At 49.0% G+C, this 18,221-nt stretch overlaps 4 protein-coding genes across 4 annotated transcripts; 2 read left to right on the top strand and 2 right to left on the bottom strand.

Moving 5' to 3' along the window:
* Nucleotides 1-7,471: 7,471 nt before the first annotated feature.
* On the bottom strand, nucleotides 7,472-10,141 carry F5J12DRAFT_724664 (tryptophan synthase beta subunit-like PLP-dependent enzyme; the record flags this gene model as incomplete). Its single annotated transcript, XM_051741550.1, has 12 exons — nucleotides 7,472-7,561; nucleotides 7,616-7,692; nucleotides 7,742-8,002; nucleotides 8,052-8,367; nucleotides 8,420-8,602; nucleotides 8,653-8,695; nucleotides 8,755-9,332; nucleotides 9,392-9,488; nucleotides 9,546-9,684; nucleotides 9,738-9,831; nucleotides 9,883-10,047; nucleotides 10,100-10,141. 12 exons carry the CDS (start codon nucleotides 10,139-10,141, stop codon nucleotides 7,472-7,474), a joined length of 2,085 nt encoding a protein of 694 aa, XP_051597445.1.
* Nucleotides 10,142-12,013: 1,872 nt separating this feature from the next.
* Nucleotides 12,014-13,708, bottom strand: F5J12DRAFT_848783 (histidine-specific methyltransferase). Its single transcript, XM_051746450.1, has 5 exons — nucleotides 13,222-13,708; nucleotides 12,919-13,169; nucleotides 12,632-12,864; nucleotides 12,344-12,580; nucleotides 12,014-12,291 (listed from the first exon to the last, which is right to left on the bottom strand). The coding sequence occupies exons 1-4, from the start codon at nucleotides 13,587-13,589 to the stop codon at nucleotides 12,347-12,349; spliced, it is 1,086 nt and encodes a 361-aa protein (XP_051597444.1). The 5' UTR covers nucleotides 13,590-13,708; the 3' UTR covers nucleotides 12,014-12,291; nucleotides 12,344-12,346.
* Nucleotides 13,709-13,991: 283 nt separating this feature from the next.
* On the top strand, nucleotides 13,992-16,455 carry F5J12DRAFT_848776 (MFS general substrate transporter). Its single transcript, XM_051746449.1, has 12 exons — nucleotides 13,992-14,401; nucleotides 14,473-14,495; nucleotides 14,553-14,577; nucleotides 14,627-14,725; nucleotides 14,778-14,861; nucleotides 14,911-14,973; nucleotides 15,028-15,079; nucleotides 15,127-15,293; nucleotides 15,345-15,432; nucleotides 15,484-15,844; nucleotides 15,901-15,925; nucleotides 15,986-16,455. The coding sequence occupies exons 1-12, from the start codon at nucleotides 14,192-14,194 to the stop codon at nucleotides 16,148-16,150; spliced, it is 1,362 nt and encodes a 453-aa protein (XP_051597443.1). The 5' UTR covers nucleotides 13,992-14,191; the 3' UTR covers nucleotides 16,151-16,455.
* Nucleotides 16,456-16,839: 384 nt separating this feature from the next.
* On the top strand, nucleotides 16,840-17,944 carry F5J12DRAFT_928809 (phytanoyl-CoA dioxygenase; the record flags this gene model as incomplete). Its single annotated transcript, XM_051749460.1, has 5 exons — nucleotides 16,840-16,976; nucleotides 17,034-17,220; nucleotides 17,272-17,389; nucleotides 17,453-17,671; nucleotides 17,725-17,944. Exons 1-5 carry the CDS (start codon nucleotides 16,899-16,901, stop codon nucleotides 17,942-17,944), a joined length of 822 nt encoding a protein of 273 aa, XP_051597442.1. The 5' UTR covers nucleotides 16,840-16,898.
* Nucleotides 17,945-18,221: the final 277 nt, after the last annotated feature.

Below are 18,221 nucleotides of genomic sequence, written 5' to 3'. Positions count from 1 at the left end.
GTGGTAGCCCTTATTGGCAAAGAAGGGTGATACACCAGTAGTAGCACTAGGGGCATTGTTATATGCAAACTCAGCCAAAGGTAGTAGGTTGGCCCACTTGTCCTGTTGATAGTTACAATAAACCTGGAGGTACTGTTCTACAGTTTGGTTACTCCTCTCAGTTTGGCCATCACCCTTGGGGTGGTAGCCCAAGGTGAAATTTAAGCACATGTCTAAGGCCTTGCTGAGTGACTGGAAGAAGTGGGACATGAACTCTGAGCCTTGGTCTGAGGTTACATGGGCTGGTACTCCATGCTTGGAAAAGACATGGAGTAGGAACAGTTTGGTGAGTTCTGGGGCCATGATAGTGTCATGGGTGGGGATAAAGATGGCCTACTTGGAAAGCTGGTCAACTACTATGAGGATGGCCATGAAGCTGGATGAGGCTGGGAGTTGCTCAATGAAATCCATGGATATGGCATTCCATGGCTTTTATGGCATTGGAAGTTGCTTGAGGAGGCTGCAAGGCTGGTGGCAGGGGACCTTAGCCCAAGCACAGGCAGTGCAAGACTGGACATAGTCTCTGATGAACATTCTGAGGCTGGGCCAGGTATACTCACACCAGATGAGCTTTAAAGTGCAATTTTGGCCAAAGTGGCCAGACAAGGGATGGTCATGCTTAAGCCACAAGACCCTAAGGTGGAGATCATTTGAGTCTGGCATGTGGATCCTTCCATCAAGGCAAAGGAAGCCAGTGTCATCTATGTCCCACTGGGGATTGGACATGTCAGACAGACAGGCCTGTGAGACTGGGTCATCTGGCAGCACTGTCAGGATGTCATTGTGGAGTTTCTTGATGTCCATTAGAGTGACTGCACGTAAGACCAGGTACTCAAGGTAAGTAGCACAGAGGGAGACTGCTAGTTGCTCCTGGGTGAAGACTGGTCTCAGGTTTTGCAGGTTCACTCAGGCATAGCCACTATCCCCCTCTTTGGGGTAGATGTCCCATCATCTAGTTAGGGGGTCAGGCTTAGCCCCAAGCTTACTGGGCCTGAAACAGATGATCATATTGAACTGAGACAGGAACTCTGACCAGCAAGCTTGGTTGTGGGTGAGTACCTTAGAGGTAGAAAAGTACTCTAGGTTCTTGTGGTCAGTGACAATGTTGACTGGTGAGGCCAAGCCCTCAAGATAGTGGTGCCAGGTCCAGAAAGCTTCAAAGATTGCAAGCAATTCCTTATCATGAGTATTGTAGTTCAACTCTGGGGCCATCAGAGTCTGGGAAAAGAAAGTGACCAGATGTATCTGGCCATTGCCACAAGTAATGGAAAGGATGCCAGTGATGGTGTAGTCTGATGCATTGGTCTTGACAGTGATGGGAACCCCAGGGATGAAGTGGGTTAAGACTGGCATGGTAGTAAAGGTGGCCTTGAGGTTGTTAAATGACCCACAGCACTCCTCAGAGAAGTTCCAAGGAGCACCCTTACAGGTAAGCTGAGTCAGTGGTATGACAATGTCTGAGTAGTTGAAAATAAAATGGCAGTAAAAGTTGGCAAAGCTGAGGAAAGATTGAATGTCCTTGACCTTGTGAGGCTCAGGCCAGTCACAGATGGTCTGGACTTTTTCCTTTGACATTGCAAGGCCAGCAGGGGAAAGGTGGAAGCTGAGATACTCAACTGAGTCTGAGTGGAACTCACATTTCTCTGGCTTCACATAGAGGCCATGAAGCGAAAGCCAGGGGAGCACTTCTTGGACATGCTGCTTGTGGGACTCCTTATCTCCAGAGTAGATTAGAATGTCATCAAGGTAGATGACTATGCAAACATCCAACATGTCCATGAAGATGGTATTCACAAAGTGTTGGAAGGTGGCCAGGGCATTGGTGAGGCCAAAAGGCATTACTAACCACTCATAAGACCCATACCAAGTTTGAAACACTGTCTTCCATTCATCACCTGGAGAAATCCAGATGAGATGGTAAGCATGCCAGAGATCAATCTTGGTATAGATTTTGGCTCAGCTTGGTGAGTCTAAGAGGTCAGAGATGAGTGGTAGCAGGTATCAGTCTTTCTTAGTGATTTTGTTCAGGCTGTGGAAGTCTACACAGAGCTGGAGGGAGCTGTCCTTCTTTTTAATGAAGAGGACTGGTGCAGCATAGGGGGAAGAGGTCAGACAAATGAAACCAGTAGTGAGATTTTCATCAATGAAAGTCTGGAGAGCTTGGAGATTGACCAGGGACAGCAAGTAGATAGTGCCAAGAGGTGGGGTTGTTCCTTCTTTGAGCTCTATTTTCAGGTCATGCTCCCAGTGAGGCAGGAGTGTCAAGGCCTTGGCCTTGCTGAACACATCAGCAAAGTCATGGTACTCCTCCAGGACATTGGGTAAGTCTGGAGGGGATGAGGCTGAGGCCAATCAAGCCTGAGTTGAGTCCAAGGGGCAGAGCTGAAGTTGGAACTGGGTGGACCCTTCAAGTTTGCAGGCACATACAAAGGCAGTTGCATTAACTAGGGATATGTGAGGGGCCTTCAGGGGTGTGTGAGCTGGGGAGTCAGTAACTGGTACAGATGGTGCAAGGCCAGGTTGGTCACTAGGACTGGGGTCAGGAAGACCAGTGGGGACTGGGCTTACAGGGGGTGTCAATGGGGTTGGCATTCCTTGTATAGGAGTCTGGAAAGTTAGACTACTCAGTACCCAATCAATCAATGGATTGTAGCAGGCAAGCCAGTCATGTCTGAGGACTATCTTATACTCAGAATCCAATAGGCCTAAAAACAGGGTTACTGGGGTGACATCACCAGATGTGAAGCAGATATTGACATCTACTGCTTGGGTAATGGTGAAGGTGGATGTTCCATCAAAGAGTTGGAGTTAGATTGGGGAGACCAAGTATGGGGTAAATGAATGTTGATTAACAAATTGGTTATCTATAAAACAATGAGTGGAACCAGAGTCCACTAAAGTATGAAGCTGAGGTAAATTATGATTTTCTATAATGATGTACAGAGTCAATTAATTTGGGCTGGAAAGAGCAGACACATTGAGTCTAGCCTCCAAGTTTGCACAACTGGAGTCAACACAGCTCCCAGATTGTGTGGAGTCCCAGGAGCTGCTACCTATTTTTTTGTCTTGGGGGTAGAACCCAAGCCTGAGGCCAGTGTGGCCTTGGTAGTGGCTGTGGTGTGAGCCTTGGCCTTTCCAGCTTTCTTGGGGCATTTGTCAGTGAAATGACCAGACCTTCCACAGAACATGCAGAGTTTCCCATCCATGTGACACTTGTGTTCCTTGGGGGTGAGTTTTCCATCCTTGCTGAGCTTGCCAGACTCAGGCTTGGACAAATTGCTGTTATTGTTGTTGCCCAGTTTTGATGAAGCCAGCTTGAACTGGGTAGAACTAGTATTGTTACTGCCAGTCTTGGGCTTGTCCTGGCCAGTCTTGGACTGACTGTTGTTACCAGAGCTGCCAGACTTGTTGTTGTTGTTGTTGGAGGAGGAGGAGGAGGAGGAGCTCTGATGCTTATTTTCCCATTGGATTTCTTCTTTGTGCTCCCAATAGTGTGAATCTATCTCCTGGGCAAGGTGGTGAAGCTTGTGTAGTGTCTGGGGCTTGCCAACCCAACAGACCTCATCCTTGCTCTGGTCTGGGAGTCCAGAGTAGAAGTGGTGGCACAGCACACCATCTCCATAGCCTTGGACTTGTGAAGCAAGCCAATTGAAGTTCAAGTTGGCTCTCAGCATCAGCAACTGGGTCATGAGGGCCAAAGGTGGTTTGTAGTTCTAGGATGAACTCCCTCCAGGAGTCCATCTAGAGAGGCCAGTCATTGGGGTCCTCAACCCCAAGCAAGTCTGGCTCAAACTATTCTAAGGCCATGCCCTTGAGGTAAGACTGCACAAAGATGACTTTGGTGCAGTTGGTCTTGGAAATTCAACTCACACTGAATGAAGAAGGCACAAAGTTTCTTGGGGTTGGTGCCATCAAAGGTATCAGGCTCATGCAACTTGGTCCTGCTTGAGGACTCAGGACTAGTGCAGGCATTGTGAGCCAGCAGTTTGATGGCCTCTGCAAGGTTGTCCAGGACCATAATTGTGGGCTCAGTGTCTGTGTCTGGGACATCTGGTTCATCCTCTGGATCATTCTCTTCCAGATTATCATCTCCAGGCCCATCATTGCCAGGACTGTTGCCAGGGTCATCATCAGGATTGTTGTTATAATTGTCTCCCAGCCCATCATTGCCAGGGTCATCCTCAGGGATGGGGGCAGTGGGACAACATGGGGTGGGAGTATTGGATGTCCAGGCTGAAAATTCCCTGAAAGGACTAACAGGATCTAGAGAGCACCTAGTGGTTCCCAAGGCAGCTAGCACTTTCTCATGGTGAGTTCCACTGGCTGAGGTGGAGTCAGGGCTGGTGGCAGAACAGCTGTGGGGAGGTTGGAAACAAGTCTTGGTTGCCATGGTATGTTAGACCCACACAAGTGGTGAGTCTGAAATACTGTCAAGTTCATGACATCTGGGTTGAGGCCAGACTGGAGACCAAAGCAGGCATGAGGCTGAGAGGGGTCAGGGTCGGAGGTGTAGTGGAGATACAGAAGGGTGGACTGATTGGACTTAGTGACTGAGGTTATGGCACTACTCCCTTGCATGGGTCTCAGTCTGAGTCCAAGGCCAAGGTAGGATTATCAGAGTAACTTAGTTGATTTCAGACTGAGAGGATACAGGCTGAGTATCTATGGGTTTATATACTAGAGACAACTATAGTATGGAGACTGGTAATGCTGGTCTCACAAGGATTGCTAAGATGATTGGTAAGAATAGCATTAGTAAGGTATGACAAAGATGACCAGAGACTGGGACAGAGACAGGGTGGGCCAGGGACAAGACTGAGGTGGGCTCAACTGCAATGACACTTTGTAATAACACTGCAAGGCAGTGCTAATCATGCTAGGCCAACTGGGGGTAGAGTTTGGCAAGGCTGAGGCCAAGTCTGGCCAGGGTTGAGGCACAGCTATGACAAGTTTTCTGGGCTAAAGTGGGTCCAGACTTGACTGGAGATAGGGGCTAGGGGTCCAGTCTGGACTGGGCTTAAGTCCAAGAGTCACATATGTGACAGGCAGATGAGTGCCAGGTGCACCTACAAGGATCTCACAAGCAGCAACAGCACAAAAAATATAATCAGTACATGACTACTTCATTCCTAAACACATTAGTTTACTGATTGTTATCAGCAATGATCATGAGGGAGTTTCCTTGGTGGGGAGAATTGCATGGGTGGTGGCACACAAATCCTGCCTACAACAGCACCTGGAGTACTGCTGATAGTGGGCAAGATTTCACTAGGTTCACAGTTGAACTCTTCAAGCTGTAGCCAAACCCACTGTCCAGAGATTCCATTGATCCTGCTGCAGGCCTGCCAAATTCATCTCAGCTGAAAGAGGGTGAAATAGAGGAGGGTGGTGACAATTTTCATACTAATGACAACTTTCTTGCAGACAATTCTGAACTGATGAATGCCAAAAGTAACCCCCCCTTGTCATATGTCAAGACACCATCATTTCCTATACCATCCCCCTCTCCATCCTCTACTAGATCTAAACAATTGTTGCTGTTATCCCTCCCTGCTAATTCCAAGCAGTTTTCACTCACCCCCCTGCCATCCTTCAATTTTTCCAAGTCATTTGTTGTCATGTCTCCCCCCCCTCTACTTTTAACAGGGTGAATTCTATCAGCTTGAATGATGACCCCCCTCCCTTCATATCCCATTGTCCGAAACTCCAGCCAGTGTGTCTGTCCCTTGAGCAGGATTGACCTCTCCTTAAACACTGGTCAGCCTCCACTCCAAAATACAGACAACTCCTCCAACTTTAACATTGCTTCATCCAATATGTTCTCAGCACTTCATCTCTCATCATCTTCCCCCCCAGTGTCACTGCTCTCTCTGATGACAGTGATTCCAAGCTGAACAAAAAAGCCATCCCATAAGCATGCATGGGAAACCCCTGCTGACAAGCTTTCTTCAGACCTCATGTCTGCTTCATTAACTTTCATTAAGCAATTTCAACAGGCACAGCAGGATAGGTCAGAGGTCAAGTGTCACCAGCTTGAGTACAGATACTGGAGGACTCACCAGAAGGCCACTGCTCTCTCAACCAATTGCAAACACCAACTTACTATGCAATGCAAGCTGTTTGCACATGAGGAGATGATGGCAGCTCAAGAGTTGGAGAAGATGAAGCTTGCCATCAAGTTGGAGCATCACAACCATGCATTTGTCCTAAGTCCCTACTGACTCTGCACCCTACTCTGCCAGTCATTCCACTTGCTCTGCACCAACTCCACCTGTCCTCTGTCATTCATGAGTCTCCTCCACCCTGACTACTATTGGACTTGGTACCAACCTACTGTCAGACTGCACAGGCCATTTTCCAGTGGGTCATGTGACCCTTGCTAGCCCAGCCCTCAGACTTCTCCTTGACAGTGCACAGTCAGGTACTCTGCAGTGCATGCACCTCATGGTTCAGCACCTAGACTGTCTCCTTTTTGGTTTGTTCTATGTTACTTGTCATATGTTCTCTATCTCCCCTTCATTCATCATGCAGGAAGTTTTTACTTGAAAATTTACAAGTCTCCATATGTCAGTTCCAATTCCAGTTACTGTACCTCCATAGTAGTATAAAAGCATGTACAGTACTCTGCTGTTCTTCAGTACAAATATCACCCAAGTTCCTACTCTGTATCTCTCTGTCTTCTGTCTGTCAGAGTTATCTCTGATCTTCCATCTGGTCTCTTCCTCTGAAATACAAGGGCTGAGATCATGCAAGGGGGTAGCACATGAGCTAAACCCAACACCCTCACTCTGCTCCACTTCTGTCCCAGCAGACTTCAATCCTGCCAATCCTCCACTAGTCAGAGTTCCATTTGACTGTGTCAGACTTGCATCTGCACCTCTCCCCAGACCTTGTTTCATGTTGGAGTTGGTCAGAGTAGGCCTGGACCTGACATGGAGGAACTTTGTGCTCAGAACCTTGCCTTGCAAAAAGGCATAGCTGGCAGTGAGGATCAAGGCCCTTTGTCTAGTAATCAAGATGTTTATCCACTTTGAAACAGTGTATGACAGAATACTGATCATCATTTAGTATATGCATCCCCATTCCCCCCCCCCCTCCCCCCCATGTATACATCTGCATCTGTATTCACACTACAATAGTATGTAGTAGTACATGTGAATATGGATGTTTGTTTTGTTTGTTATCAGTTCACTATCACTTGCTAGATCTCGCTGTTGATAATTATGCTTTTTGGCGGAGTCTTAATTTTTAAATCGGATATTTAACAGCATTATATACACATCTACCGTTTCCAGGTCACACGCTTTTTCTGCGGAGTTTGAATCTCTAGTCGGAGATTAAATATTGGCCCACAAACTCACATTTGCTTGCACGTTTTTTTTCCACATTTAACTTTAAAGCGGCCCTATAGCTAGATTCCGTCTACCATCTTTCAAATGTGCCAGTCAAGGCGATCGGCCCATTTTCCGGGCAAGAGCTGGGAGATCTGTTCGACATCTTTGTCACCTCTCCCAGAGAGGCACTGTATTCCGGCGCGTCAACAGAGGTAGGAGAAACTGGTAAACGTGACACTTACAATAACCAAGTTGGTTTCCTTGGGAAGTGTCTTCGCTCGGCGAATGCCCTCCCACAGAGCATGCGAAGATTCCAATGCTGAAGTGCATCATCAAGTATGGCCCCTTCATAATCAAAGAATGCTAACCTGGAATGATACCCTCGAGCTGAGTGCACAGACGGAATCCTCTCAAAGCTTCCTCGTCGGTCGCAACGACGTACTCAGCACGTTTCTCCTTCTTCAACCAGGAGTGTTCCGGTCCAACACCAGGATAATCCAATCCAGCACTGATAGAGTGCGTCTCTACGATTTGACCAGCGGGATCTTGCAGGACATATGTTCGAACTCCATGCAAGACACCCGGCTTGCCTCTAGCCAGGGTGGCACTGTGACGATCGCCGTCGATACCTTGCTGGGAGTTAGTACACAAGGACAATAAATTGATCCATACACCCACCTTCGCCTCCTGCCTCAACGCCCACGAGGTGCACAGATGTATCTGGAATGAACTCGTAAAAGGACCCAATGGCATTGCTGCCACCTCCAACGCATGCGACAACCACATCTGGAAGTTTCCCTGTTTCCTCCTTCATCTGTGCTTTGATTTCACGTCCGATCACCTTTTGATAGTCGCGGACAATAGTCGGGAATGGATGAGGGCCAAAACAGGATCCGATGAGGAAATGGGTTGTAGCAAGGTTCGTGACCCAATCTCTCATTGCTTCGTTAACAGCATCCTTCAGTGTCTTCGAACCCGACTCGACGGGCACGACCTGAGTAGAATTTAATTAGTAGCTTGATTGATCCACATCGCAAGTTGGGTACCTTGGCGCCAAGCATCTTCATACGGAAGACGTTTAGAGCTTGTCTCCGTACATCCTCGGCACCCATATAGATGACGCACTCCATCCCGAAACGGGCACACACGGTCGCAGTCGCCACACCATGTTGTCCGGCACCCGTTTCTGCGATGATGCGAGTTTTGCCGAGACGCTTAGCCAACAGGATCTTGGCCGACGTTCAGCCTAAAACATTGAAAGGAGCGGGCATATGCGCACCTGGCCAACCGCATTATTGATTTTATGTGACCCTGTATGGTTGCTGTAAAAGCATGAGATCAGACCGATTTTATTGCGTGATCGTGATCGGCGGACACGTACAGATCCTCTCGTTTCAGCCATATCTGTGCGCCATTAGCATACTTGGTCAGACTTTCTGCAAAGTATAGCTTGGAAGGGCGGTTCATATAACCATAGTGGCTTTCGAACTCAGCCCAGAACGTTGGGTCATTCCGCGTAGCATTGTGAGCCTCCTCTAACTCGATGAGACAGTCGAAAAGTGCTTCCGGTACATACTGGCCGCCAAACTCGCCGAAGCGCGAGGGGAGAAGTGTCATTCCAGTCGGTCGAGATATCCCGGCAACGACCGGGTAATGATATTGTGAACTTTGAACTCCGGCAGTGGAGGAGTTGGAGGGCGATGATCCCTTGAGTCCTCTGCAGAAGTTCTCGACTACCTGAGGAACTTGACCAGCCGGTGCTTCTTTGATGAGGGAGACTATGCGACTCCCGACGACGACGCCATCCGCTCCAGCTTCGACAACGGCATCAAAGTGAGCACGTGTAGCAACTCCGAAACCCACGGCAAGGGGTACGGAAGTGTGCTTGCGGATACGAGCGATGATGTCGGGAAGCTCGCTGTTCACGAACCCTTTGACGGAAGAGCCGGTGGTTCCCATCTGGGAGATGCGGCATGCATATTCCGATAACGTCCAACTAACATGAAGGAAGAACTTACACGCGAGACGACATAAATGAAGGAATCTGCGATGGAAGCCAAGTAAGGAAGTCGGTGCAGGGACGTCGACGGTGCTACGAGAGGGACATAGGACATGCTATAGGCCCATAGATGAGTTTTCTTTGGCTTTCACGATCTAATGACATGTGCTCACCCGGCTCTCGTGCATTTCTCGCGGAATCCGGATGCCTCTTCGGGTGGGAGGTCTACCATGATATATCCGTTTGCGCCAGCATCGCGAGCGTCCTGTACGGCTTTGTCTTCGCCATATGCAAGAATAGGATTGTAATAACCTGCACGAGCAAGTGAGCACGAACGGGCTCACGAGGTCGCATATTAGACTCACCCATTAGAAGCACTGGGACGGTAAGGCCTTTGTTTCGAGCCTCTTTGATTTGCCTGAGGATCAATGCATAGTCAACTCCATTTTGAAGAGCGACCTAATGTATTCCACTTAGAGCACGATCGAAATTTGGAATGAACGGACTCACGAGGTTAGTTTCTTGAATAGCAGGACCGTCTGCGATAGGATCTGAGAATGGAACACCAACTTCAATGATGTCAGTGCCTCCAGCCTGCATCGCCAATAGGATGGGAACGGTGTCGTCCTTGTTGGGATAACCTGCGGTGACAAAAGTGACTAGAGCATGGCTTCCCTATCGCACGTCGAGTCGATGAGTGACACCTAGCGATTCAGATATCACGAACCTCTGCTTTCTTCGCGTCAAACACTGCTTTGATAGCGTCCATAATGATGTACTTGTCAGTCGTGGTGGTGGTGGGTGGTAAGTGTACCCGACGTGGAGCCTTTTATTTCGTAGAGTTGGGTTGTTTTGATCGGGCATCGTCGGTTTACATCTAATTAGCGATCATTGATGAACGTGAACCCAAATCTCGCTTTTGACTGAAACAACGCGCTCAAAACTGCTCTAAGTGCCTTCAGTGCCGCCAAATCGTTTTATCGCGATGAAGCATATTCATCGGACTAATACCGGATGGCTATGTAAACGCTGACCGGGACGGCCGTGCTTAGCGGGATGGACACTCAAAGCCTTGTGGTTCCAGTGGCCGTAACATGCCAAGCTGGCGTCCACCTACGCCAATGGAGCGGAAGTGGATTTAAACCTGGGAACATCAGTCCGTCTGTGAGTCAGTTGGAGACTCGTAATTCTCGACCTCTCGTCATCTAGTCAGCTTCCGTTAGCATGGAACTGCGCATTTGATCCTGATCTCAGCATCATTCGATCCTTCGTCAAGACGGAAGTTTTGATTTTCCCCTTTAGTCACGAGTTTCTCGATGTCGTCAATGAGCGTTCGGACGTCAGGAAATCCCGTGCTCCACTGCTTCAGTTCGGGTAAAACAGCCCTCAGGCCTCGGCCTCGGGATTTGACTTTGCCAGTGAATCACGCTAATCCAGTGTAGTGACGATGCTAACCAATACGGTCTGTATTCTTCGAGGTGGCAAAGAAAAGCGTCCCTATACCGTAGGCTTTTTTACACGATAGAGAACAGGCACGCAATAATCTTGTGACCAAACCGTCTATGATGAGGCTGCCGTCGATTATGTCAATGACGCAAACCGTTGTCTGGTTACCTTTCACCGCCTAAACAGAAGTCCCTCCACGTCGTGCCGATTCCTTACATCCAGACAGTTGGCTGTTGACTCATTTTTGGGTTGTAGCCTTGTTATTGCCCGCTTCAGCTTAGGCTTCGGCTTGAACAACTGATAGCCCCGCTGTAGAGCAATTTTCACACGACGTATTGCCCTAAATTGGCAGGCACAGTGGACTGCAAATATTTATTATATCCCAAGTTTGGCACTACCATTCTGAGGGTGTGAAAACGAAACCCAGGATCAGCTGAGATCGGGAACCTAGCCTATCACACAAACCAGTACCAATCCCAACTTCCCGAGTTCTGGTGCACTGGTGTGTCAACGTTTCAACGTCCACTCCCTCGAAGCGATCGTTGTGTTTCATCTCGTAAACAGCGCTGGTGTTTGATTCGGACGTCCTCCTTGGCGTCGACATAGAGGCAACACTATGGCGCGTGTTGTAACTTACAAACCAGACCACTGCTGCGCCGACCACGTAGAGATACGCCAATTGCAAGTTTTCACAACGTAACCACTATTATCACCGCACCAGTGCGCACTGCATCGCTCACTACCGAAAATCCAACCGAAAATCTCTGGACAGAAACGCAGTGTCTCGCGTTCTGGATTCGTCGTAGTAAATACTTTCATACCACCGGAAAGCGATATCGGTGATATACGGGGAATGCAGCTGATGTTTATGTATGTATCCTGTCGCCCGACCAAGAATAACCATTCTCATCATTTCATAGTAGGTGACAACGGCCGATCATGCACTACGCCTGTTTTGTCAAGTGGAACAGCCAAAATGCTGTGGTTAGTTCGCCGCAATTGCACCATACAGTGAGAACGCTCCCGTGGGTGTCTAGACTACATTGACACTGGGGGATTCTTTGTGTGCGAATGACATAGTCCAAACACATTTGGGAATCTTACGCCGTTGACTGGGTTCGGATCTCACTGTCGAGTGCGGTGTGAGTACTCAACATCGTGGACCCAACTTATGTCTGGTTTTCACCGGAAGCAGCCAAAATGGCGCATCCCTGTAGAGTCGGTGACCTAACAATTTGCCGATTTGATTCCTCGAGGCCTCAGCATCGCTCTTCCCCTGCTCTCACACCGCCCCAAATCACTAGTCTCGACCAGACGTTTTGGGTGAAGCCGGAGTGACATTTCCTCGAACCTTTGACTCTACGATCCACTTCCAAAGCCGCCCAGTGGAGACCGCCAAATCACACATGAGTCAAAATGAACCACATTTTCATAATCGCAAGAGCAGGTCTCGGCTGTCGCTTGCCTACAGTGTACATCATTTCATTCTTATTGTGATGAGTCGACTATGGAATTTCTGTACAGGATCTCACGATGCCCATGAGAGCATCGTCAACGCGTAATCGCCGTCTCGGGACGCCCACTCCTGAACAGGATATGCCCCGGCAGCGGTCCATAACATCTGCCCCTCGACGCGGTCATATTTGTGGGAGAACGCGAAACGGATGTATTCCCCTTCGTGGACAAGAATAGGTGTTTCTGATGGGATCTTAAATTGGGTCTCTTTCAGACAGCGGAAATAGGCCTCGTTCCGGCCCTGTATCTGTGAGGCACACGGTTAGCACAGTGCCTCAGCTTAACCTGCAGGATATACCTCGTTGTAATAGGGGTTGTAATCAAAGCACGAGACATCTACGACGTTAGCATTGAACAAGTCGTTAATGTTACCCAATGCGTTGAGAGCGAAGCGGCGAGTGACGCCTGCCCTGTCGTTATACGCAGCACGGATGTCGTCGAGCTTGTGGTATCTACTATCAATGGCGATAATAAAGCGATCCCTAGGGGCCAGAACATCCCCAAAGGTGCGAATGAACTGGCCAGCTTCCTCTGTAAATTTGCTTCAGTTGAAGAGCGCATACGGAAAGGGTATGGAAAGAATACTCCGTGTCATATTGCCGACAGAAGAGCCTAGCCATAGGATAATCCTCGGACGCTCTTTGATTTGCTTTAGCCAAGTACAACCGTCATCGTAGGTACCCCACAAGCCGGCAAGGCTGACATGGGTGTAACGATCTTTCAATTCCGCAAGAGTTCGGAGCAGCTCCGGCTTGTCCAAGTCAAGCGCGAAGTACGTCACAGCTTTACCTTGAGCCTCCAAGGCATCTAGAATTAGGGCTGTTTTGCGGAGGGCGCTATGGGTCGTGAGTGGTAAGAAAAAGTCTATCAAATCGTCGACGAACTAACCCAGCGCCAAGTTCGAGGAGGATTGCACCGTCCGGGACGGAATCGGCGATTTGATGTGCGTAGCGAGATAAGATATCGATTTCTAACCCGGTGAGGTAGTAGTCTGGCTGGTAGGTTATCTGTTCGAACAGGCGCAGGCCCTCTTCGTTGTACAGCAACAAGTTTGGGAGCTCTTTCTCATTATATGGCCTAGAGAAACCAGCAAGAACACCAGCGCGAATGCCCTCTTCCAGAGCTGCGACTGTGACGGAGCAAGCGGTGGATCGTATATCAATGATTGGAATGGTTGATTCAAGGGCTGGTGAGTCGCCAGGTCTGGAGGCTGGGGGTTCCGGCACGGATGAGGGTGAGGGGACGGGACCGAGCATACTAGCAGTGAGGAAGTAGCAACCTATCTAAGGCAACTTGCAGGTAGAACAGACATCGAGGATGCTTTATAAACTGGACAGCGACACTTTAGCGCGCAATTGGCTTGATGGACATGATGAATGGAACCACTGCGGAAGGTTTCATTCGTGGTGCGGATGTTGTGAAGGTGGAATCAGTACTTACCAGACTGGCATGTGTCCGCCATCAATCCATAATTATTTGGAGACGTCTGGGGTTCACGGCGTTGACCCGAGGATTCCCTTCTAAAGGATCTGAGTAGAATCCTGTGGAATCCCGGAGGAAAATTATTTCCTGTGCATATGATCCGGTGTGTCCGACGGCGCCAATCACATCGACCATCCGCTTGCACCGCTGATGGGGCTTCGCGAAATTACGTTACCCGGGTATGAACGTTTGAACAGTCAGTCCGTCGTGGTCAGCCCTGTGCTCGACGATGCACATGCTAACGGAGCCCGGGTTATCGTTTTTCCCATGCACCATTATTACAAGTGAAACCCATAACCTCTGCCTTCCCATTCCCATTCTCTCTCCTAGACATATCCCCCATTTCCGTCCTTTCGGTCCCTAATACTTCTGGACCATGAGTAAAGTGACCTTCAAAAACTCGACTGCTGTGTTCACTCTCGATGAGCCTCGCAGACCAAACGAGGATGCCCTGGAGGCAAATCTTTCAGTCGAAGAGCTCCCGTATCTGCCATGGGCTTCGCCCCCACTCGCCGTATCTTTTGAACCAGAGAAACCTCTTACTCGCGAGATACCCGATTTCCCAGATGGCGGTATACGGGCAGTGGTCTGTCGTGATTGGGGTAGGTTGACTTCTCTCCTCCACTTGATCCCCTTGGCTCATCTACCTCCGTGCAGGCTCTTTTCATGTCTTTTGGAACGTGAGTAGCATCTTTACGGAGATCTTCACATGATTGGCTGACAACTTCTGTTTACAGTTTTGGTTGGATCAACTCCTTCGGTGTAAGCCAACTTGGGGTAATATTGAAAACGCAACTTACGTCGAGTTCAGGTATTCCAGACATACTACGAGGAGTATACTTTCAAAGAACAATCTGCCTCTAACATTGCGTGGATTGGATCCATCCAGTATGGTCTCATCTTCATCCCGGTATGTGATTCAATGTTGTATTACGTAACCAACGACTCACGGTTCACGGAAGGCACTGTTGACTGGCCGTTTACTCGACCTCGGGCATTACAATATTCCCCTCGCGATTAGCAGCGCTTTCTACATTGCCGCACTGGTAAGCACGAACGAGCTATAGATGTCACTGTTCTCACATCATGTCATAGTTTCTTGTCGCCGAGTGCAAGACTTTCTTACAAGTCATTTTGTGTCAGGGAGTAGCAACTGGGGTCAGAGCTTGTTATCATAGATAGCCCGACGAAGTGGCTAATTTTATCATACAGTTCTTTGCTGGCATGCTCTTCGGCAGTACTCCTGCAATTGTATCCCACTGGTGTATGTGGTGCTTTTCTACTTATTGCAACCCTCTGACATTCCTTTAGTCTTGAGGAAACGCTCTCAAGCTTTCGGCGTCCTTGCAATGGGATCAAGTATCGGAGGTACCGTGCTTCCAATAGCTACGCAGCAACTATTCGGGAAAGTCGGCTTCAAATGGAGCGTTCGTGCCGTAGCATTTATTATCACCTTTGCTGTCATCGTCGCCAACCTGGTTCGTGTCCTTCACTTTTTCGAAACGCCAGTCTGTTTAGGCGTTGGATAGCTGCTTCGCCCTCGTCTCCCTCCCTCTAACGCCAAGGGAAGCCTGTTTAATTGGAAAGCCTTCAAGAACCCTGCATTTACATGCTGTGGTAAGGAAACCTGTTTTGTCGTTTTGTCAGCTTGTCTAACCCTGACATTAGTCCTCGCTTACAACGTGACATTGCTGGGCCTTTATGTTCCTCTCATTTACCTCGATTTGTCTGGTCAAGCAGCTGGATATTCTCCAAACTTTACTTTTTACTTGATTTCTATTGCCAACTTGGCCTCATTGATTGGTCGGCTTTCCTCGGGAGTCCTCGCCGACAAATTTGGAGCACTCAACACCCTAATCCCGTTCACCCTAATAGGGGCAGTCGTGTCTTTCGCCTGGCCATTTTCGACTTCTAGCATTGCCTCCATGGTCGTTGTATCGGTAATATATGGTTGCGCCACAGGGGCGTTTGTAAGTTTGATTCCCAGTGCACCGGCGCGGCTTGGCGGGATGAGCGATGCGGGCAGCAGGTACGAATTTGAGTTTCCCATGTCATGTTGATCATTCTTCTCATCGCCTCGGTCAGGATTGGCATGGCGATCACGTGTATGGTGAGTATACTGCCCCTTCGGGGACTTTCTAGTTTGCTTATGTTGGCTGTAGTTTCTCAGGCTTTCGGTGCGGCTGGAGGACCGCCACTTGCGGGTGTAATACGCACCAAGTCTGGCGGATTTGATGATGTTGGATTGTACTCTGGCGGAGTTATCCTCGCTGGATGCGCACTCTTGGCTGCCACCCGATACTTGGCTCTGGGAAAATGGGTTGGGAAATTCTAAACAACGTTCTTTATGGTTCGATAAACCTTCGAGGGGACCGCTGATGTTACTAATGGGAAAGGACGCTGAGTTGTAGGACTGTTTTCATGGTGTATCACGGCACTAGTCTCGCTCCCTGATTTTTACAGTTGGTACTTGTCTAATGTATCCTAGCAATGCTCCGTGCATGGTTAGATGTTCTTTATAATATTAACACATATGTATTCAGTGTCCGGGGTTGGCCTTTCGAGTTCCTGTTTCAACTTGAACGGAAAGGGGTATTGTACCGGGGAACGCAGTACCTGTGGCGGTGAACATGTGGACCACCCGATTGCGCCACAATTTACCCCTTCCATCGGATCATAATACAGTTTCGCTCGCTTCCCTGAGCCTACTTGTTTTACAACAGGCAAAATGCAATGAAAGCTTCGAACAGCCTGCAAATTGATGGGCGTGGTTCGGCTATCTCAGTTGGCGCATCGCCCGGACGGACATGCGGGAGAACCGCACTAGTGTCCAATCATCCGTGACACATCGTACGCTTGGTTTACTGGTGAAACCGTTGCCACCGAAATTATCGCATCGCGAATTTAGTCTTTGTTACTCCCTGGTTTGCTGTGAGTCGGGTGCAAAGTTGTAGTAAAGGGCATAGCCCAATTGTACCCCTCTGAAGATTTAAAAGGCTCGAGAGATGGTCGTGGAGAATCAGAAACCAAATTCCACCCAGCTCTTCGAGTCACAAAACCTACACCCTTCTGAATATCCACGAATGGTCTTCCACACCCACGTCGCTCTCGCTGAGGACTATGACCTCTCCCAGTCTCAGATTGACGAGTACCAGAACAATGTTAGTTGCATACTTGCGCTGAACGGGGACTGTCTTTGCTGACGGGAAATCCACCAGGGCCACATCCTGCTCAGAAACGTTATTCCTGAGTCGGAGATCACTGAATTGCGCACTGCCGTCTTACGAGCGCATGAGGCTCTCAAAGCCGAAGAGGAGGACTTCCAGAAGGCGTTCCGCATCACCCAAAATCTATGGGAAATTAACGATGTCGTGCGCGCGCACGTCTTGTCCAAGCGTTACGCAGGTGCGTTCGTGACGATCGGGCATCAATCTTACGCTCACTTTGAAAAATAAGGAATCGCTGCGAAGATGTTAGGCTGCCGTGACGTGCGGATTTACCACGACCTCACCTTCTTCAAGGAGGGTCTTGGTAAGGGCAGGCCGACACCGTGGCACCAGGACGGGCACTACTGGTGAGGGACCTCTTTCTAACTTCTAGCCCCTAAACATACACTGAGCTATACCTGTGATGACAGGCCCCTTGACACGGAAAAGTGCATAACCCTTTGGGTTCCGCTTATCGATTGCCCGATAGACATGGGTCCTATGTCCTTTGTGTCGGGTTCACACCTCAATAAAGATGCTGAGCATCTGCCTATTTCTGATGAGAGCGATGAATATATCAGGAACTTGGTCGAGAAGGAAAACCTTTCCGTGGCCCCCGCGCAACACATGAACGCAGGAGATGCAACATTGTAAGTATCTCCCACACAGCTGTCGGAAATCAAGCTTAGCACAAATTTCACAGCCACTCGTGCTGGACATACCATGCTGCGGCATCCAACACGACAGAAAACACTAGAATTGCATTCGCCATCGCATACTATGACGCCGATGCAACGATTCCCCTGCAACCGCCAACCAATGAACGGCGTGCCGCCAACTTGGCCAGGTGGTTCCCTGGGGCGGTACCCGGTGGGCCTGCGGCCACTGAAATAAACCCTGCTATCCTTTCTCCCCGTGATTGATGGAGCATTGATACGTGACTCCTAAGGCGGGTAGATATCCTGCTGGTTTAGAATTGGGAACCCCGCTACTATAATATCCTCCGGAGTTAGACACCGGCACATACCTTAATATTTATAGTCCATGAGGCTTATGTAGCTTTGGTAACGACCTACACTGTGAATTTCAAGGTGATTATTTATGCGAGCACTGAAACAGCCCAAAGGCCAGCAAACTTGTTACGCAGCAAGCCAATATTGCTACGAGTCCTGTCGCGGCTGGAGTGCTAGGATTAGAAAG

The sequence above is a fragment of the Pisolithus orientalis genome (genome assembly GCF_024613125.1).
Source record: "Pisolithus orientalis strain OTSU chromosome Unknown F5J12scaffold_29, whole genome shotgun sequence".
Taxonomy (NCBI): domain Eukaryota; kingdom Fungi; phylum Basidiomycota; class Agaricomycetes; order Boletales; family Pisolithaceae; genus Pisolithus; species Pisolithus orientalis.
Note: the sequence above shows the minus strand (reverse complement) of the source record. Positions and strands in the feature narration are given on the sequence as shown.